Below are 22,615 nucleotides of genomic sequence, written 5' to 3'. Positions count from 1 at the left end.
AATGTACTGACACTGCAGATAATGTACTGACACTGCAGATAACACACCGACACTGCAGATAATGTACTGAAACTGCAGATAACATACCGACACTGCAGATAATGTACTGACACTGCAGATAATGTACTGACACTGCAGATAGCACACCGACACTGCAGATAACACACCGACACTGCACATAATGTACCGACACTGCAGATAATGTACTGACACTGCAGATAGCACACCAACGCTGCAGATAATGCACCAACACTGGAAGTAAATCATCATTAATGCAGAAGACGAATCAACTTTGTGGATAAATCACCAACTCTGTTGAAAAGCATAATAATTACTGACATTTTTGGCCTTTGTGTTCAGTCACTTCGCGCTCATTTCCTTCATTTGAACATTTTACTCTGTGTTCATACGGCCGTAATTGATCAGAGTAGAGACCCAGTCACTGGTATCACGGAGGCTGGTGACATCGGCCAGATCATTCACTGGTATCACGGAGGCTGGTAACATCTGGCAGATCATCCACTGGTATCACGGAGGCTGGTGACATCTGGCAGATCATCCACTGGTATCACGGAGGCTGGTGACATCGGGCAGATCATTCACTGGTATCACAGAGGCTGGTAACATCTGGCAGATCATCCACTGGTATCACGGAGGCTGGTGACATCTGGCAGATCATTCACTGGTATCACGGAGGCTGGTGACATCGGGCAGATCATCCACTGGTATCACGGAGGCTGGTGACATCGGGCAGATCATCCACTGGTATCACGGAGGCTGGTGACATCGGGCAGATCATTCACTGGTATCACGGAGGCTGGTGACATCTGGCAGATCATCCACTGGTATCACGGAGGCTGGTGACATCGGGTAGATCATTCACTGGTATCACGGAGGCTGGTGACATCGGGCAGATCATCCACTGGTATCACGGAGGCTGGTGACATCTGGCAGATCATTCACTGGTATCACGGAGGCTGGTGACATCGGGCAGATCATCCACTGGTATCACGGAGGCTGGTGACATCGGGCAGATCATCCACTGGTATCACGGAGGCTGGTGACATCGGGCAGATCATCCACTGGTATCACGGAGGCTGGTGACATCTGGCAGATCATCCACTGGTATCACGGAGGCTGGTAACATCTGGCAGATCATCCACTGGTATCACGGAGGCTGGTGACATCTGGCAGATCATTCACTGGTATCACGGAGGCTGGTGACATCGGGCAGATCATCCACTGGTATCACGGAGGCTGGTGACATCGGGCAGATCATCCACTGGTATCACGGAGGCTGGTGACATCGGGCAGATCATTCACTGGTATCACGGAGGCTGGTGACATCTGGCAGATCATCCACTGGTATCACGGAGGCTGGTGACATCGGGTAGATCATCCACTGGTATCACGGAGGCTGGTGACATCGGGCAGATCATTCACTGGTATCACGGAGGCTGGTGACATCGGGCAGATCATCCACTGGTATCACGGAGGCTGGTGACATCGGGCAGATCATTCACTGGTATCACGGAGGCTGGTGACATCGGGCAGATCATCCACTGGTATCACGGAGGCTGGTGACATCGGGCAGATCATTCACTGGTATCACGGAGGCTGGTGACATCGGGCAGATCATCCACTGGTATCACGGAGGCTGGTGACATCAGGCAGATCATCCACTGGTATCATGGAGGCTGGTGACATCGGGCAGATCATCCACTGGTATCACGGAGGCTGGTGACATCAGGCAGATCATCCACTGGTATCACGGAGGCTGGTGACATCTGGCAGATCATCCACTGGTATCACGGAGGCTGGTGACATCAGGCAGATCATCCACTGTAGGATTCGGCTGGCCAGGTCGGATGGTCGTCACATGACTGACAGTAGCTCGGGGTCAGGGGCCTGATCGCTTCTTATTCACTTCTGTCAGTAGAACATAAGATATATTTATACGTTTAAACCTTCCTAAATTTCTATGAAAGTAAATATGTAACATACACACATTTTTTAATAAGTTATATAATGTTAATAATATACAATATATGGGGAAAGGTATTAGGCTGCACATCTTAATCACTGATTCATCCTTTTCCTTCAGTCCCATTGTTGCTGGTGTACACCTTCCCTTGCCGCACAGGTGTGTGGTTTCCCGATACCCGTTCTACTGCTGCTGAGTTACACAGTTGTCATGTGACAGTAGATCTGTTACAGTGTGCCAGGATTACTTTGAACCCTGTGAGTCAGGCAGTATGTTATGCATTGTGTTATGCTGTGCGTACACTGGGGATTGTTAAATGTATTTTGCTGCCATCTACTGGTCAATGTATACATATGAAAGTTAGGTGTTCATTTTCCTCACAACAAGCTGCCATACAAACAGCTGGGAGAAGCCTCAGTGCTGACACAGCCAGTAAACTGGATCAAACAAGTCTAGTCATGAGAGAAGAAGCTTCCAGAATCTCTATCCAAGACCATGCTAAGGGGACATTTTTCTTCATATAATTACCTCCACAAAGGAGTAAAGTTCCTCCAGCCAGGAGAGGTAAGGCTGAACACGTGCTCTCCTCCATACTGGTCTTCTGTGTGCTTCCAGGCAGAACCAGTGTTACCTGACTTCTATGCCACAAACTGTCTGCCCTACCCCTGCAATAGGGAATGGTAGTGCCAAAATCGTGAGTAGGACCATATCACTAGTGTGTGGCCATGGGGAGCCGACCTGTGAAGGGCCCTCCATCAGTGAAGCATTACCTGGACTGGGCAGAATATTACTTCCTACAGCGAGTGAGAAGAACTGTACCCAAGCCGCCCTGAGAGGCCCCAAACTGTGGAGAACTGTACCCCAGCTGCCCTGAGAGGCCTCAAACTGAGGAGAATTGTACTCCAGCTGCCCTGAGAGGCCCAAACTGAGAACTGTACTCCAGCCACACTAAGAGGCCTCAACTGAGGAGAACTGTACTCCAGCCGCACTGAGAGGCCTCAACTGAGGAGAACTGTACTCCAGCCGCACTGAGAGGCCCAAACTGAGGAGAATTGTACTCCAGCCGCACTCAGAGGCCCGAACTGAGGAGAACTGTACTCCAGCCGCACTGAGATGCCCAAACTGAGGAGAACTGTACTCCAGCCGCACTGAGAGGCCTCAACTGAGGAGAACTGTACTCCAGCCGCACTGAGAGGCCTCAACTGAGGAGAACTGTACTCCAGCCGCACTGAGATGCCCAAACTGAGGAGAACTGTACTCCAGCCGCACTGAGAGGCCTCAACTGAGGAGAACTGTGCTCCAGCCACCTTGAGAGGCCCAAACTGAGGAGAACTGTACTCCAGCTGCCCCGAGATGCCCAAACTGAGGAGAACTGTACTCCAGCTGCCCCGAGATGCCCAAACTGAGGAGAACTGTACTCCAGACGCACTGAGAGGCCTCAACTGAGGAGAACTGTGCTCCAGCCACCTTGAGAGGCCCAAACTGAGGAGAACTGTACTCCAGCTGCCCTGAGAGGCCCAAACTGAGAACTGTACTCCAGCCGCACTGAGAGGCCTCAACTGAGGAGAACTGTACTCCAGCTGCCTTGAGAGGCCTCAACTGAGGAGAACTGTGCTCCAGCCACCTTGAGAGGCCCAAACTGAGGAGAACTGTACTCCAGCTGCCCTGAGAGGCCCAAACTGAGAACTGTACTCCAGCCGCACTGAGAGGCCTCAACTGAGGAGAACTGTACTCCAGCGGCACTGAGAGGCCTTAACTGAGCAGAACTGTGCTCCAGCCACCTTGAGATGCCCAAACTGAGGAGAACTGTACTCCATCCGCGCTCAGATGCCCAAACTAAGGAGAACTGTACTCCATCTGCCCTCAGATGCCCAAACTGAGGAGAACTGTACTCCATCTGCCCTCAGATGCCCAAACTGAGGAGAACTGTACTCCAGCGGCACTGAGAGGCCCAAACTGAGGAGAACTGTGCTCCAGCCGTCCTGAGAGGCCCAAACTGAGGAGAACTGTGCTCCAGCCGCCCTGAGAGGCCCAAACTGAGAAGAACTGTGCTCCAGCCACCCTGAGAGGCCCAAACTGAGGAGAACAGTGCTCCAGCCACCCTGAGAGGCCCAAACTGAGGAGAACTGTGCTCCAGCCACCCTGAGAGGCCCAAACTGAGAACTGTGCTCCAGCCGTCCTGAGAGGCCCAAACTGAGAACTGTACTCCAGCCGCCCTGAGAGGCCCAAACTGAGAAGAACTGTGCTCCAGCCACCCTGAGAGGGCCAAACTGAGGGGAACTGTGCTCCAGCCACCCTGAGAGGCCCAAACTGAGGGGAACTGTACTCCAGCTGCCCTGAGAGGCCCAAACTGAGGGGAACTGTGCTCCAGCCGCCCTGAGAGGCCCAAACTGAGGGGAACTGTACTCCAGCTGCCCTGAGAGGCCCAAACTGAGGGGAACTGTGCTCCAGCCACCCTGAAAGGCCCAAACTTGCTTGTTTCATGAGAAGACACCTACTTTCATAGGCAAAATACTAAGCGTACTGTATACAGTGAATTGACGCCACTTTGCCTTTCAGAGACAGATTGTATGCTATTAAACTTCAATAAAGTGTTATGTTTGCAAGTTCACCCCCCTGTGTCTGGTTGCTTGTATTTGTACAAACATCACAGGCACTCTAACAACTGCACCCAGACACCACCTCCATAGGGTGGCCCCGGGAGGTCCTATACCATCTCTGTAATTGCCACCTCCTGCTATTGACAATTGTTGTAGATGCAAGGGAAGTGTTTAGGGATCCATCTACCCCCATGGTTAACCACAGGTGTATACATTTGGCCCTTTGCCCCAGGGTATAACCTCCGGCCCCCTTGCGCCCAGTGTATAACCTCCAGCCCCCCATATGCCACCTGCCTTTACAACCATGTGACAGAGCTGCTGGAGGTGCAGAGCTCACTGATATCAGTGCATCCTGTAATAGGAGCTACCGGGGTAACAAGTACATCCATGACAGCAGCAACTCAGCCACAAAGTGGAGACCCCATAATGTTGCAGAGCGGGGAGCCGAGTGCTGAGGAGAAGAGGGCAGAAAAGTCACCACCGCTCTGCTGACCCCATAACTGCAGAGTCCAGACCTCCTCTGGTAACATCCGCACAAACACTGCACCCGCCATGAGCTTCATGGCCGAGCAGTTGCAGCCACCAAACACATCACCAAGCACCACAATGCCGAGCCGTACATCGCCATGGATGGAGCGGTGGAGGAGACGTGTTTTGTGCAGTGACGGATCACACTTTTCTATTTGCATCTCATGGAAGAGTCTGGTTTTATGAAATGGACGAGGTTACCCCCTGACTGTGTGTCGCCCAGAGATAGGGGGTACTCAGATCCGGGCCAAGGGGGTCACTTTTGTAGGTGTACGGTGGCGTGACCCGGTCTGTGATCCCAGGCTCCACAGCAAAAAGGGGATTATGTACAGGGGAATTGTCCGTGACGCCACCCGTGGTGTGCGGTGAAGTAATGGAGCACCGCCGCTGCCGGTCACAGGATCCCGGGGATGGTAATGGGCAGCAAGGTGGTGATTTTCCCTCCACGGGTAGGGTGTTGATGTCCCGGGACCCCGGTGTGATGGATTGGGGAGTAACGGGTGCAGTCCACAGCTTGGACCGGGTGGTGCAGGAGTACTCACAGTATAAGGCAATAACTGACACGAGTCCAAGAATTAACCAAGTTGCTGGTAACTGGTGCCCACGGCTGCTGTGAGGACGGGTCCCACACCCGTATGTGTAATTCGGGTGTTTTTCTCCTGCCTGGTGTCGGTGTCTGTGTCTGCTCCGTACACAGGAAGCGGCTGGCCTATTCCTGAGGCCCTCACTGCCACTTCTCCTAGCCCCACACAGGGGCTGCTTCCAGGCCTCTCTCCTCCTGCAGACTGACTGAAACTACACTCTGCTCTCTCCACGCTCCTCTCTCCCCCTCTTGTTTTCTTGAGGAGGGGGCGAGTGGGGGCTGATTGGCTGGTGTGTATTGGTGTGGGAAACTCCCCAAGGGAGAGTGAGCTCTGCACCATAACGGATGTATGCAGACCTCTGTGACACCCTGGTTTTGCCAGGGCGGCATAACTGCATTGTGCCCGCTGTACAGATGATGGAGGAGGATAATGCTCGGGGCTATTATCAGGGGTCGGCCGCAGCCTTTTAGTTCCAGTGAAGTGAAATTTTAATCTTCAGCACAAGACATTATGGACAATTGTAGCTTCAGCTTTGTGGGAACAGTTTGGGAAAGACCCTTTTCTATTCCCCATGACTGTGCCCAGTGCACAAGCTCCATACAGACATGGCGAGGGAAGAAGATGACAGCCACAAAGAGCCTGGACCCCAGCCCCATCCTATAATGGAGATTGTGAGCCCGGCCTCCCCCCAACATCAGGGTCACCTCACAAATGATCTTCTGGATGAAGGGGCAAAAATTATCATAGACCCCTCCAAAATCTTGTAGAAATACTTCCCAGAAGAGCGGGAACCGTTATATCTGTCGAGAGGCCGACTCCATATTAATGTGTATGGATGTAGGACGGGGGTCAGGAAAGCTCGGCAAGGGCTGGCAGCCACACAGGCCCCTCTTCATCAGAACCTGATTTCTCCTCATCCTGTAGGACACAGAGGTGACCTGAACATAATGACCAAACCAACAAGCGTGTTGGATGGCACCAGGATGCACACGAAAGATAAGACACATGGAGACCCAGGGCCCGATGTGCAATGAATTCTCATCGGGAACGGAAAACAATCACTTTCTGTGTTTTCATTTCTAAATGTGTTTTTCATGGCTTCAAATTCCTCTCATTTCCTCCGCGTTGTATTTAAAGATGGCGGCCACCAGGTCAAGAGACCTTGGCATTTCCTTGAGACTGGCCAAGGTTTCCTGTAGATTGGGAGGGGAAAGAGGTGACAGGAATGGGATGGGATGGGAAGGGAGATTTCCTGTCTCCATTTATATCCCACACACTTGAACACACGCAGGAACAGCCGAGAGATGCAGTAGGATCAGGTCAGGACGTCGGCGGGCCGGTGTCAGCTGGGTGAGTGAGCGTCCATGTATGTTGTGGTGGAGTATGCATGGCTCCGTCGTCAGCTCTGCGACATGTTCCGTGTGTGACGCCGGCCAGGACTTGGCTTCATATCTCAGGCGTTGTGGCCTTACGGTTCTCCAGACCTTTGTGTTGTCTTGTAGAACGCGGTGAGGAAGGCGATCTACAAACACAATGGAGGCCGCGAGAGATAACATCACACAAAGGAGCACGAAAAATAACCCTGCGGCTCAGAGCAATAAATATCTGCAGAAATGGTGACTTATACCTCCAGAAACTGCTCAACGGAGGCGGCGACGTATGAAAAGTCATATATGACTCTGCCGGACTATGAGGACAGATATAATACGGGGTGTAATGCTGGGTATAATACGGGGTATAATGCTGGGTATAATACGGGGTATAATGCTGGGTATTATACGGGGTATAATACACGGTGTAATTTTGGGTATAATACGGGGTATAACGCTGGGTATAATATGGGGTATAACACAGGGTATAATGCTAGGTATAATACAGGGTATAATGCTGGGTATATGGCCAGAAAAAAAGCAATGGTAAAAGATAGAATAATAAAATACAAAATATAATATAGAGTATAAAACAGGGTAAAATACAGAATATAAGGCTGGGTGTACGGCCCGATAGAATACTGATATAAGGTGTAATATAAAGTGCATCGCAGGGCACAATGCACACATAATATGGATATAATACAGGGCATAATAAAGAGTAGAATGCAGATGTAGAAAGGTACAATACAGGGTATAATCAGGATATTATAAGGGTATAACACATGGAACAATACAGGGTATAATAAGGGTATAATATACAGTATAATACAAGGTATATTGCAAGGAACCATTCATGTTATAATGATGGGTACTACACAAAAAACTGAATATATAAGGTGCAATACAGGGTGTAATACAGAGTATAACTGAGGGATAAATACATATAGAGTATATACTGTATATCATACACGGTATAATGAACTGTTTGATCCAGGATGTAGTATTCTGGATATGAGGGCATAAGGTTTGGCATATCGCCGGGTATAATACAATCACAAGCTTTACTGATATATTACATCTAAGTCAGCTGATATAACCTGGGCATCTCCTGTATATAATTATATATGTACAGATGGTATAACCTGGGCATCTCCTGTATATAATTATATATGTACAGATGGTATAACCTGGGTATCTCCTGTATATAATTATATATGTACAGCCGGTATAACCTGGACATCTCCTGTATATAATTATATATGTACAGCCGGTATAACCTGGGCATCTCCTGTATATAATTATATATCTACAGGCTGTATAACCTGGGCATCCCCTGTATATAATTATATATGTACAGCTGGTATAACCTGGCCATCTCCTGTATATAATTATATATGTACAGCCGGTATAACCTGGGCATCTCCTGTATATAATTATATATGTACAGCCGGTATAACCTGGGCATCTCCTGTATATAATTATATATGTACAGCTGGTGTAACCTGGGCATCTCCTGTATATAATTATATATGTACAGGCTGTATAACCTGGGCATCCCCTGTATATAATTATATATGTACAGCCGGTATAACCTGGGCATCTCCTGTATATAATTATATATGTACAGCCGGTATAACCTGGGCATCTCCTGTATATAATTATATATGTACAGCTGGTATAACCTGGGCATCTCCTGTATATAATTATATATGTACAGCTGGTAAAACCTAGGCATCTCCTGTATATAATTATATATGTACAGCCGGTATAACCTGGGCATCTCCTGTATATAATTATATATGTACAGCTGGTATAACCTGGGCATCTCCTGTATATAATTATATATCTACAGGCTGTATAACCTGGGCATCCCCTGTATATAATTATATATGTACAGCTGGTATAACCTGGCCATCTCCTGTATATAATTATATATGTAAAGGCTGTATAACCTGGCCATCTCCTGTATATAATTATATATGTACAGCTGGTGTAACCTGGGCATCTCCTGTATATAATTATATATGTACAGGCTGTATAACCTGGGCATCCCCTGTATATAATTATATATGTACAGCCGGTATAACCTGGGCATCTCCTGTATATAATTATATATGTACAGCCGGTATAACCTGGGCATCTCCTGTATATAATTATATATGTACAGCTGGTATAACCTGGGCATCTCCTGTATATAATTATATATGTACAGCTGGTATAACCTAGGCATCTCCTGTATATAATTATATATGTACAGCCGGTATAATCTGGGCATCTCCTGCATATAATTATATATGTACAGCCGGTATAACCTGGGCATCTCCTGTATATAATTATATATGTACAGCTGGTATAACCTGGGCATCTCCTGTATATAATTATATATGTACAGCTGGTATAACCTGGGCATCTCCTGTATATAATTATATATGTACAGCCGGTATAACCTGGGCATCTCCTGTATATAATTATATATGTACAGCTGGTATAACCTGGGCATCTCCTGTCTTATATATAATTATATATGTACAGATGGTATAACCTGGGTATCTTCTGTATATAATTATATATGTACAGCCAGTATAACCTGGGCATCTTCTGTCTTGTATATAATTACCGTATATATGTACAGATGGTATAACCTGGGCATCTCCTGTCTTGTATATAATTATATATGTACAGATGGTATAACCTGGGCATCTCCTGTCTTGTATATAATTATATATGTACAGCTGGTATAACCTGGGTATCTTCTGTATATAATTATATATGTACAGATGGTATAACCTGGGTATCTTCTGTATATAATTATATATGTACAGCCGGTATAACCTGGGCATCTCCTGTATATAATTATATATGTACAGCCGGTATAACCTGGGCATCTCCTGTATATAATTATATATGTACAGCTGGTATAACCTGGGCATCTCCTGTCTCATATATAATTATATATGTACAGATGGTATAACCTGGGCATCTCCTGTCTTGTATATAATTATATATGTACAGCTGGTATAACCTGGGTATCTTCTGTATATAATTATATATGTACAGATGGTATAACCTGGGTATCTTCTGTATATAATTATATATGTCCAGCTGGTATAACCTGGGCATCTCCTGTATATAATTATATATGTACAGCTGGTATAATCTGGGCATCTCCTGTATATAATTATATATGTACAGCCAGTATAACCTGGGCATCTTCTGTCTTGTATATAATTACCGTATATATGTACAGATGGTATAACCTGGGCATCTCCTGTCTTGTATATAATTATATATGTACAGATGGTATAACCTGGGCATCTCCTGTCTTGTATATAATTATATATGTACAGCTGGTATAACCTGGGTATCTTCTGTATATAATTATATATGTACAGATGGTATAACCTGGGTATCTTCTGTATATAATTATATATGTACAGCCGGTATAACCTGGGCATCTCCTGTATATAATTATATATGTACAGCCGGTATAACCTGGGCATCTCCTGTATATAATTATATATGTACAGCTGGTATAACCTGGGCATCTCCTGTATATAATTATATATGTACAGCCGGTATAATCTGGGAATCTCCTGTATATAATTATATATGTACAGCCGGTATAACCTGGGCATCTCCTGTATATAATTATATATGTACAGCCGGTATAATCTGGGCATCTCCTGTATATAATTATATATGTACAGCCGGTATAACCTGGGCATCTCCTGTATATAATTATATATGTACAGCTGGTATAACTTGGGCATCTCCTGTCTCATATATAATTATATATGTACAGATGGTATAACCTGAGCATCTCCTGTCTTGTATATAATTATATATGTACAGCTGGTATAACCTGGGTATCTTCTGTATATAATTATATATGTACAGATGGTATAACCTGGGTATCTTCTGTATATAATTATATATGTCCAGCTGGTATAACCTGGGCATCTCCTGTATATAATTATATATGTACAGCTGGTATAACCTGGGCATCTCCTGTATATAATTATATATGTACAGCTGGTATAACCTGGGCATCTCCTGTATATAATTATATATGTACAGCTGGTATAACCTGGGCATCTCCTGTATATAATTATATATGTACAGCTGGTATAACCTGGACATCTCCTGTATATAATTATATATGTACAGCCGGTATAACCTGGGCATCTCCTGTATATAATTATATATGTACAGCCGGTATAACCTGAGCATCTCCTGTATATAATTATATATGTACAGCTGGTATAACCTGGGCATCTCCTGTATATAATTATATATGTACAGCCGGTATAACCTGGGCATCTCCTGTATATAATTATATATGTACAGCTGGTATAACATGAGCATCTCCTGTATATAATTATATATGTACAGCCGGTATAACCTGGACATCACTTTTCCTGTTATTCATCACTTTATGGAGTTGGAGATCAAAAATTGAAACTCATTGAAAATGTTTTTTCTTATTTCCAGAACTGAGGCCATGCCAGTCACCGCACCCAATCCGTTTGATGAGGACAGACCCCTGGACCGGCCGGCCCCTGAGGGGGGCAACCCTTTCCTTGATTATGAGGTGGAGGGGAAGAGGGAAACCTTAGGATCAGATGCAAAGCGTCGAGGAACACTTGAGAAAATTGCTGGACTTTCACCTTTTTGGAAAGGAGGGAAAGGTCTATTAGGGGTTAGAGGAGCACCCGAGAAAAGGCGAGGGAGAAGGAAATCGGAGGATGTCAGTATCTTGTCTCTTGGTCGCAAAAAGGATGCTGGAGATGAAGAGGGCGGTGGTCCTGGTGGGGGAGTCAAGCGCCTCTCCTTTCTATGGCTTGGTAGCAGTGGAGGAAGCTCGGGGAACCGGTCACAGAGGGAGTCTATGGTGGAAGTGGTTCCTGAACACAATGAGGTCATCCGAGAAGCTGAGAAACCTCGCGAGCCGCTCTCTGGTGAGTCCCCATAGTGACCCCTGTGATAAGGCCCCATAGTGACCCCTGTGATGTGGCCCCATAGTGACCCCTGTGATAAGGCCCACATTATTAGTCATGGGGACACAGGTCATGCAGCTCGGGATGACGTGGATGGAGAATTAGGGAGATACAGGACTTTTGTTACTCACCTCTCTTGATCGGACATAGTCGGTCCATGTAATCGTACCCTGACACAGAAGTGGTAAGTATCAGGTCCTGAAGGTCCCGGGGTCCGAGACCCCCACTTCTGCTGGTCTATTTGACGTATTCTATTAGCTGCCAGAACAAGGAAGCTTCAGAACCAGAGAGCAGGTCCGGTGATCTTGTACATTCACATCCTCTCTGCGGATTTATGACCAATGAGCACATCAAAGTTGGGCTTTGAACTTGTATACCTTAGTTTCTCAGAGTGCAGCTGTATATTTGATAGAGTATTTTTCATGTTCAGTTTGCACCTATTCACATTTGTCTGTTAGGAAGTGCCATCAGTTTTCTGATTTTAGATTATAGGGTCATGTCTTCTGACTGAGCACTCCTTCCCACCGGCTAAAAGCAATATTTAATTTCCTATTAGCGGGTTCCTGTCTGCCCATAAAGTTGTAGGCTGTTCAGCCCTGGTAGAGGCATTCAGCATAAGAGATACGCCTTGATGCTGGCTGCTGCGCTCACATAAAACTGGCCTTTTTTATAAGCCAAGTCCCTCTATTTTTAAATGTATTTTCCTAGCAGTAATGCATGTCCAGATTCTTATATTCAATGTCTGTATACCTTAGTGTCTCAAGAGTGCAGCTGTATATTTGTAGAGTGTATTTCATGTTCAGTTTGCACCTATTCACATTTGTCTGTCAGGAAGTGCCATCAGTTTTCTCATTTTGGATTATAGGGTCATGCCTTCTGACTGAGCGCTCCTTCCCACCAGCTTAAGGTGATTTTTAATGTTCTGTCAGCAGGTTCCTGCTCACTCATAAAATTATAGGCTGTTCAGTCTCGTTAAAGGCATTATGTAGGGATACAGCAAGAAAGATACACCTAGATGCTGGCTGCTGGGCTCACATAAAACTGGCCTTTTTTTAATAAGCCAAGAGTCTTAAGTTTTATATTTATTTTCTTAGCAGTAATGCATGTCCAAATTCCTATATTCAATCTTTACAAGAGCCTTCACTCACCCCCTGATAGTGCTAAGTAATCTTACTCTTCCCTTGATCCAGTGCTGGAGATCCTACAGCTCGTCCAGCGCCGGGAGCTGCGATCGGCCGACCAGCATATTATAGAACTGGAGGCTGAATGTGACGCAGAGCTGAGTCCGGTGAGTCTGAAGAGTCCGGGCCGCCAGGCCAAAGACGTGACTCTGCTGTATGAGGCTCTGATGAAGGAGATGTGGGCAGTGGTGGAAGAGTCCCTCAACAACAAAGGGAAACATCTGAAACTCAACGAGGTCATTGGGGTCATCCAGCAAGAGGAGGCTCGCGAAAACCCTTCTGGCAACAAGAACATGAGGGCTTATTGGGTGGAGGCCATCCAGAGGAGCGTGAAGCAGAGGCTAAAGAGCAACCTGGAGGGCAAGATGGGCTCTCTGCCATCTCAAGCTGACAGGGTCAAGAGGATCGTGGTGGAAGACCTGACCTCCGTGAAGAACTATTTGGTAGGTGGATGAGTGTACTGGTCCAGGTGGATATAAGGAGCCTGCCCATGTAAATGAACGTATCTGTCTGCACATATGAGTATCTTCATGCACATGGACACACGTTCCTGACCAGATAAAGCAATGTCCACGAGTATCAATGTTCCTGACCACATGGGCAAACGTGTCTGAGTGTATGAACATACCTGGCCAGGGAGATGGACATGTCCGTCTAGGGGAATAAGGTGTCCGTGTATGAAGCCATCTGACGGCAAAAACAAATGGAGCTTTCCCCACAATAAATCTGTCCGAGTGGATGAAAGAATCTGTCTACATGGATAATTATACTTGTCACCAAGATGATTGTATCTGTCTATATGGATGATTGTATGTTTGTATCTATCTACATGGTTGAATGTATCTGTCTAAATGTATGATTCTACCTGTCTACACAGATGATTGTTCCTATCTACATGGATGATTGTACCTGTCTACATGGATGCTTGTACCTGTCTACACGGATGATTGTACCTGTCTATGTGGATGATTGTACCTGTCTACGTGGATGATTGTACCTGTCTACATGGATGATTGTACCTGTCTATATGGATGCTTGTACCTGTCTACACGGATGATTGTACCTGTCTACATGGATGATTGTACCTGTCTATATGGATGCTTGTACCTGTCTACACGGATGATTGTACCTGTCTATATGGATGATTGTACCTGTCTACATGGATGCTTGTACCTGTCTATATGGATGCTTGTACCTGTCTACACGGATGATTGTACCTGTCTATATGGATGATTGTACCTGTCTACATGGATGCTTGTACCTACACGGATGATTGTACCTGTCTACATGGATGATTGTACCTGTCTACATGGATGATTCCACCAGTCTACATGGATGATTGCACCTGTCTACACAGATGATCGTACATATCTACACAGATGATTGCACCTGTCTACACAGATGATTGCACCTGTCTACACAGATGATTGTACATGTCTACATGGATGATTGTACCAATCTACACAGATGATTGTACATGTCTATATGGATGATTGTTCCTATCTTCATGGATGATTGTACCTGTCTACATGGATGATTGCACCTGTCTGCATGGATGATTGTACCTGTCTACACCAAGGATTGTACCTGTCTACATGGATGATTGTACCTGTCTACATGGATGATTGTACCTGTCTACACCGATGATTGTACCTGTCTACACAGATGATTGCACCTGTCTACATGGATGATTGTATCTGTCTACATCAATGATTGTACCTGTCTGCATGGATGATTGTACCTGTCTACACCAAGGATTGTACCTGTCTACATGGATGATTGTACCTGTCTACACCGATGATTGTACCTGTCTACACAGATGATTGCACCTGTCTACATGGATGATTGTACCTGTCTACATCTATGATTGTACCTGTCTACACCGATGATTGTTCCTGTCTACATGGATGATTGTATCTGTCTACACCAATAATTGTACTTCTCCACATTTCATTGTGCCCTATAAATTAGCAGTGATATGAGACTATCCCACCTCTGCCTCCATTATGGCGTTGCTGGCTGCTTCTACATTGTTTATGGCTTTTAGTCCGACTTCTTTTAGGTTGGCTCTGTGTAGGGGCGAGGAGCGCTGTCTGGACTGCTAGGAACTGGTTGCCTGCGGCTCCTCACCACTTCTAATGGACATGAGGTGTCTGATGTGTCTGGAAGATGACCACAGTCTTCTTTCCACAGGTTTGCTCATATCCCAAAGACTTTGAGGTGTTCCGGATCTACTTATCTGCCTACCATCGAGTAGTATCGGAGTGGCTCAGTGCGGCAGCCCAACGTGATCTGGAGACCAATGACATTTACTTCATTCTAGACTGGAACAGTAACGTGTACTGCAGGTGAGGGGCAGCGATGCCGGGGGCCGGGAGGGGTGACGGGAACATGCAGGATATAAGGATGACCGTGACCTCTCTATGCAGGGATATCCTGTCCAGACCAGAGATCTCCCCACTCATCAACCCATACGAGTTGGGTCCCCTGCTGACCAGTGACACCCGGACCACGCTGGAGCAGCAGTACACCAGCCTCATACAGCAGCGCGTCTCCCACAGACTGGATGAAGAACTGAAGGTGGAGCAAGATCGCTGGACCCAGACGATGAGGAATGAGGATCTCCTGTCAGGCTTCAGCGGGAGGGTCATACAGGTGAAGCCTCCTTCTCTGATACTCTAGTCTCCCAGTTCTGTTCATTCTCCAGTCCATGACCACTGTGTATTGTATGATCTCTGACAGATGTCCAAAATCTGTTTTCCATCTGCTATTGAGTATCTTTACTCCGAACTGTACCCATTATCCATTTCCCATCTCAAGCCATGATCTGTTGTCCAAAGGCTCAGTCCATTTTCTGTTCTCCAACCTCTCGGTCCATTATCTCTTCTCTGACCTCTCAGTCAATTATATGTTCTCCTACCTCTTGGTCCATTATCTGTTCTCTGACCTCTTGGGCAATTATCTGTTCTCCTACCTCTTGGGCAATTATCTGTTCTCCTACCTCTTGGTCCATTATCTGTTCTCCTACCTCTTGGTCCATTATCTGTTCTCTCATCTCTTGGTCAATTATCTGTTTTCCCACCTCTCGGTCCATTACCTGTTCTCCCACCTCTTGGTCCATTATCTGTTCTCTGACCTCTTGGTCCATTATCTGTTCTCCTACCTCTTGGTCCATTATCTGTTCTCTGACCTCTTGGGCAATTATCTGTTCTCCTACCTCTTGGTCCATTATCTGTTCTCCCACCTCTTGGTCCATTATCTGTTCTCTTGGTCCATTATCTGTTCTCTGACCTCTTGGTGCATTATCTGTTCTCTGACCTTTTGGTCCATTACCTGTTCTCCGACCTCTTGGTCTATTATCTGTTCTCCGACCTCTTGGTCCATTATCTGTTCTCCTACCTCTTGGTCCATTATCTGTTCTCCGACCTCTTGGTCCATTATCTGTTCTCCGACCTCTTGGTCCATTACCTGTTCTCCGACCTCTTGGTCCATTATCTGTTCTCCTACCTCTTGGTCCATTATCGGTTCTCCGACCTCTCGGTCGATTATGTGTTCTCCCACCTCTTGTTCCATTATCTGTTCTCCGATCTCTTGGTCCATTATCTGTTCTCTGACCTCTTGGTCCATTATCTGTTCTCTGACCTCTTGGTGCATTACCTGTTCTCCGACCTCTTGGTCTATTATCTGTTCTCCGACCTCTTGGTCCATTATCTGTTCTCCTACCTCTTGGTCCATTATCTGTTCTCCTACCTCTTGGTCCATTATCTGTTCTCCGACCTCTTGGTCCATTACCTGTTCTCCTACCTCTTGGTCCATTATCTGTTCTCCTACCTCTTGGTCCATTATCGGTTCTCCGACCTCTCGGTCGATTATGTGTTCTCCCACCTCTTCTTCCATTATCTGTTCTCCGATCTCTTGGTCCATTATCTGTTCTCTGACCTCTTGGTCCATTATCTGTTCTCTGACCTCTTGGTGCATTATCTGTTCTCCCACCTCTTGGTCCATTATCTGTTCTCCCACCTCTTGGTCCATTACCTGTTCTCCCACCTCTCGGTCCATTACCTGTTCTCCCACTTCTTGGTCCATTACCTGTTCTTCCACCTCTCGGTCCATTACCTGTTCTCTCACTTCTTGGTCCATTACCTGTTCTCCCACTTCTTGGTCCATTACCTGTTCTCCCACCTCTTGGTCCATTATCTGTTCTCCGATCTCTCGGTCCATCACCTGTTCTCCTATCTCTTGGTCCATTACCTGTTCTTCCATCTCTCGGTCCATTACCTATTCTCCCACCTCTTAGTCCATTATCTGTTCTCCCACCTCTTGGTTCATTATCTGTTCTCCGACCTCTTGGTCCATTACCTATTCTCCCACCTCTTGGTCCATTACCTGTTCTCCTACCTCTCGGTCCATTACCTGTTCTCCCACCTCTCGGTCCATTACCTGTTCTCCCACCTCTCGGTCCATTACCTATTCTCCCACCCCTCAGTCCATTATCTGTTCTCCGATCTCTCGGTCCATTATCTGTTCTCTGACCTCTTGGTCCATTACCTGTTCTCCCACCTCTTGGCCCATTACCTGTTCTCCTACCTCTCGGTCCATTACCTGTTCTCCCACCTCTTGGTCCATTACCTGTTCTCCCACCTCTTGGTCCATTACCTGTTCTCCCACCTCTTGGTCCATTACCTGTTCTCCCACCTCTCGGTCCATTACCTGTTTTCCCACCTCTCGGTCCATTATCTGTTCTCCGACATCTTGGTCCATTATCAGTTCTCCGACCTCTTGGTCCATTATGTGTTCTCCGACCTCTTGGTCCATTATTTGTTCTCTGACCTCTCGGTCCATTATGTGTTCTCCGACCTCTTGGTCCATTATTTGTTCTCTGACCATTTTATTTTATCCATTCTCAACCACCATTCTCTATCTGATCTCTCACCGATGTTCCTCTTCCTAATAGATCATGAAGCCGCACATTGACCGGGCGCCGTTGATCAGTGAAGGTTTCGGGGTGATGTTGGCTCTCACCTGCCTTTGCTGCTTCTCCGATTTCTTGTGCAGGTATTTTACATTGGACAGACACATTTTGGGGGGCAGCCACTGTAAGGCCAAGAAGCAGAACATGAGCTCTGCATCTTAGGTCATGATAGGAGGTCACAGGTCATGATGGGAGGTCACAGGTCATTAACAATCATTATTTTTATACCTTCAAATAATTAGAGCTGTACATGAGAAATATATACCTAACAGCGGTACACTACACATGAACTACATGAAGGACAGGCGGGTACAGAGCGGATCGCTGCTCCGGGGGCTCACAGTCCACGTGGTCTTCCCTTCACTTCTTCTCCCTTTCACCAGATTCCACAAGTCCGTGGAGAGATTTTATTTGGAGCAGGAAGGACTGACAGAGACGGCCGAGGCCTTCATCTACCGGATCATCAGTATCGTCAACTGCTGCCCCCTATTCCAGTGAGTGACCTTCAATCTGTCTGTTTCTAGCGTGTAAATATATTCCTCGAATAGGGAAAAAAGCCCAGAAAAGATCCACCATGACCGCGACCTGGTTATATGGACGATATAGGCAACATACAGCACAGCGCCACCTAATGGTCGCATGAGCAGATGACAGCCAATCTGTAACCCACAGATATAGAGAATGCACAGCGCCACCTACTGACGGCAGAAGCAATGCAACTAATATATAATATCACTGATATAGACAATGTACAGCGCCACCTACTGACGGCAGAAGCAATGCAACTAATATATAATATCACTGATATAGACAATGTACAGCACAGCACCAGCTAATGATAATAGGGGCAAATTACAGCCAGTAACTTATTATTCATTCATTTAAATAGCGCCATTAATTCAATAGCGTTTTACAGACTTCAGCATCTCTGTCCCCATTGGGGCTCACACTATAAATTCCCCAACAGTATATTTTTGAAATGTGGGGCGGAAACCCACCCAAACACGGGGAGAACATACAAACTTCTTATAGATGTTGTCCGTGGTGGGATTTAAACCTAGAACCCCATGATGCAAAGCAGTATTGCTAACCACTGAGCCACCATACAGTGCTAACCACAGATCTACTATACAGTGCTAACCACTGAGCCACCATACAGTGCTAACCACTGAGCCACTGTACAGTGCTACCCACTGAGCTACCCTACAGTGCTACCCACTGAGCCACCATATAGTGCTAACTACAGATCCAACATACAGTGCTAACTACAGATCCACCGTACAGTGCTACCACTGAGCCACCGTACAGTGCTAACCACTGTTCCACCGTACAGTGCTAACCACTGAGCCGCTGTACAGTGCCAACCACTGAGCCACCGTGCAGTGGTAACCAGTGAGGTACCATACAATGCTACCCACTGATCCACCATACAGTGCTAACCACTCAGCCACTGTACACTGCTAACCACTGAGACACCGTACAGTGCTAACCACTGATCCGCTATACAGTGCCACCCACTGAGCTACCCTACAGTGCTACCCACTGAGCTACCATATAGTGCTAACTACAGATCCACCGTACAGTGCTGCCCACTGAGCCACCGTACAGTGCTAATCACTGATCCACCGTACAGTGCTAACCATTGAGCCGCTGTACAGTGCCAACCACTGAGCCACCGTACAGTGCTAACCACTGAGCCACCATGCTCTCTCCCAGCTCATGGGAATCCTTTGCATTTAATACATATTTTCTATAAACTCCATTTTTTTATCAATCATTCATTTATTGTTTAGTAAAAATAAATAAAATCCTGCAGCATCTTAGTTGTTACACTTCATTCTCAGGGAATTCGCCGGCCGCATGGCGCAGATCGCAAAAGGAGATGGAGCAGATGTGAAGAGTCAGGCTGAGGGATCTCTGATCCGGATTACCGCTCTGGCCACGAGGGCCATGTCCGACCTGATCCTGCTTGACATAAAGGTATGGTCCTGTAACGTGGTTGTCTTGGCTCACATCAGATTTGGGTTGTATGCTCGGTGACCGCATCCTCCTAGTACCACGGGCATGACGCTGGCATCTTACCTTGGGCTGGGATGTGGACACCTTTTTTTTAACTAGGCTTTAAAATCCAAGTGGGCTCTGCATGCACGCGCTCTTAGCAGGATGCATGGGGCAATTATCATCCCGATTGAGGGTCTATCTATTCTCACAACAGCCATTTTCCAAGAAGCTCCTGGGCCGACGCTGGCTGAGCAATTCAGATGCATGTGATGGGATTGTGTCCATCCTGGGAGAGCGAACAGCTGCCCTCCGCAAACTAAGCCCAGGCCCTTACCAGGTACGTGTCCTCAGCACGGCCAATTCTATGGCTCCTAGATGGGTCGTGGAGGTTGATGATGTATTTCTCTGCAGGCCGCCATATCGGAGCTCCATCGCAGAATCTTACTGGAGCTGGTTCGTCCTCTCATACAAGGCAAAATGTCCTGCACCACATCAAAGACCAGGAGGAAAGTGGCCTCCAAGCTGAGGGAAGAGTCCAAGCAGCTGGGACATATCTTCAGCAGGTTGGTAAGTGACGTTTTCTGAAGATCCTGAGTTGAAGTCAACATGCCGGTGGTCAAACCCAATATAGGATCACGTCTCCTCTCTCTCTATAGGAATCTCCAGAAACCACCCTGGACCAGGTCATACCCCGTCTCACTGAGATTCTTGTGCTAGAGGATACTGCGTCCATCCAGATGGAAGTTGGGATGCTGGTGTCTGACTTCCCGGATTTCAGGTGAGTGCACGGTCCTGAGCGCGTCATTACTCATTGTGTTTCTCTGTATCTTGTCTCACTTTTGTCCGTCTCACCCACGATTCTTATATTGTCTCCATTGATGACTGTTCTTCTATCAGGAAACGTCATCTGTCTTCTCTACTTGATGTTCGTGGCCTTTGGGATCCAAGCTCCAGACAGCAGATCTTGGGCGTCCTCCATGACTTAGAAGGTGCAGATGCGTTCCCTTTGTGTCGGGGAGCTCCGGGCTTCTTCACTGACATTAGCTTCACACGAGACACCCGCTGCGTAAATATCAATCTCTCTCGAGTCTCCCAGTTTGGCCGCAGGACTTTCAATCGGCTGAGCCGTCGGGGAATAAACATTTCAAGCCCTGCTGGTGGTGGTTTAGGTAACGGAGAAGAGAACACGCAACTCTAGATGGCCACAGACATGTTTGGCCAATATCATGGATAAAAGCTGAAGCTACAAGAGTGATGGACGTGAGATGTCTTACTATGTCCGATTGACATTATGGGCAATGGCGAGAGCCCAGTTCTCTTCCCTGCACTCCAGTAGAGTCATGGCCTTGAGGGACACTCCACCATTCTTGAGCGGGGTATCAGGTGGTGGCACGGAGGCTTCTCTTGGAGAGTAATAAGATGTTATCTATGTATATGTAGTATATATTCTAAATAGTCAATGTAATAAAGATTAATTTAACAGTCCGTATTGTCCTCGTCATTTCTCTCAAGACACATCCCACCAAATGTCCAATGGCCGGTAGTATAGAAGTGATGCTGGATTATTAGATATTCTGAATTAATAGATGCTCATTTTCCTCTGTATTTTATTTATGCAATAAAAGCCAAGAAGTGACCACATCAGAGGTTCCCCATAGCGGGCAGGAACATGGACACTCCTGGACCCCAGAATGATGGGCAGGTCACCAGCTTCCATTGTTGTCTAGTATGAAGACTGGGACCTCATCAGGGTCTGGGGCAGATACCACCTCTGCGCCCCCTATAGCGGCTTCCCTGTTTTATCTTCTGGTCCATAGATTACAATGGTTTCCTTTCCAGGATTATGTCCCTCTGGAGCCTCCAAGAGTCCCTAGAATAACCAGACATTTGGTAAAATCCACTTTCCTAGACACACACAGGAGGCAACCATCCAACATCAGTGCCCAGGAGAGAAGGGCCATAAAATCTTTGAAAACCAACAAAGAAATCATCATTAAACCTGCAGACAAGGGGGGTGCAATCGTCATGATGAACAAATCAGACTACATGAAGGAAGCACACAGACAACTGATGGACACACGCTACTATAAGAAATTGGAGTCTGACCCTACACAGGACTATTACAAGGAACTTAACAAGTTGGCCTCTTGTCTGCCTGACATATCCATAAGAACTGATGAACTGATACCGGTGAGTCCAAGAATAGGCACATTCTACATGCTTCCCAAAATTCACAAATCTGGAAACCCAGGAAGACCCATCATTTCATGTGTGGGCACCCTCACTGAACAAGTCTCTGGATGGGTAGAGGGTATCCTTAAACCCTTGGTAAGGGATACAACCAGCTACATCCAGGACACTACTGACCTATTGAAAAAACTATCAGCAATAGGTC

General features: G+C 46.6%; 1 protein-coding gene across 3 annotated transcripts in view; it reads left to right on the top strand.

Annotated features, from left to right (window-relative positions):
• EXOC3L2 (exocyst complex component 3 like 2) overlaps nt 1-21,699 on the top strand; it is a 41,342-nt gene extending 19,643 nt beyond the window's left edge. For 2 of the 3 annotated variants that reach the window (XM_075322412.1, XM_075322414.1), the window contains exons 2-12: nt 11,561-12,027; nt 13,257-13,690; nt 15,441-15,595; nt 15,677-15,902; nt 18,202-18,302; nt 18,603-18,713; nt 20,064-20,199; nt 20,435-20,557; nt 20,632-20,787; nt 20,877-20,998; nt 21,118-21,699. In XM_075322412.1, the coding sequence (XP_075178527.1) occupies nt 11,561-12,027; nt 13,257-13,690; nt 15,441-15,595; nt 15,677-15,902; nt 18,202-18,302; nt 18,603-18,713; nt 20,064-20,199; nt 20,435-20,557; nt 20,632-20,787; nt 20,877-20,998; nt 21,118-21,418 (2,332 nt within the window). In that variant the 3' untranslated portion in view covers nt 21,419-21,699. Of the gene's footprint in view, nt 1-6,970; nt 7,047-11,560; nt 12,028-13,256; nt 13,691-15,440; nt 15,596-15,676; nt 15,903-18,201; nt 18,303-18,602; nt 18,714-20,063; nt 20,200-20,434; nt 20,558-20,631; nt 20,788-20,876; nt 20,999-21,117 lie in introns of those variants that run through there. The other variant, XM_075322413.1, reaches the window with a different exon arrangement.
• The last annotated feature ends 916 nt before the right edge of the window (nt 21,700-22,615 follow it).

The sequence above is a fragment of the Anomaloglossus baeobatrachus genome, chromosome 9 (genome assembly GCF_048569485.1).
Source record: "Anomaloglossus baeobatrachus isolate aAnoBae1 chromosome 9, aAnoBae1.hap1, whole genome shotgun sequence".
Taxonomy (NCBI): Eukaryota; Metazoa; Chordata; class Amphibia; order Anura; family Aromobatidae; genus Anomaloglossus; species Anomaloglossus baeobatrachus.
Note: the sequence above shows the minus strand (reverse complement) of the source record. Positions and strands in the feature narration are given on the sequence as shown.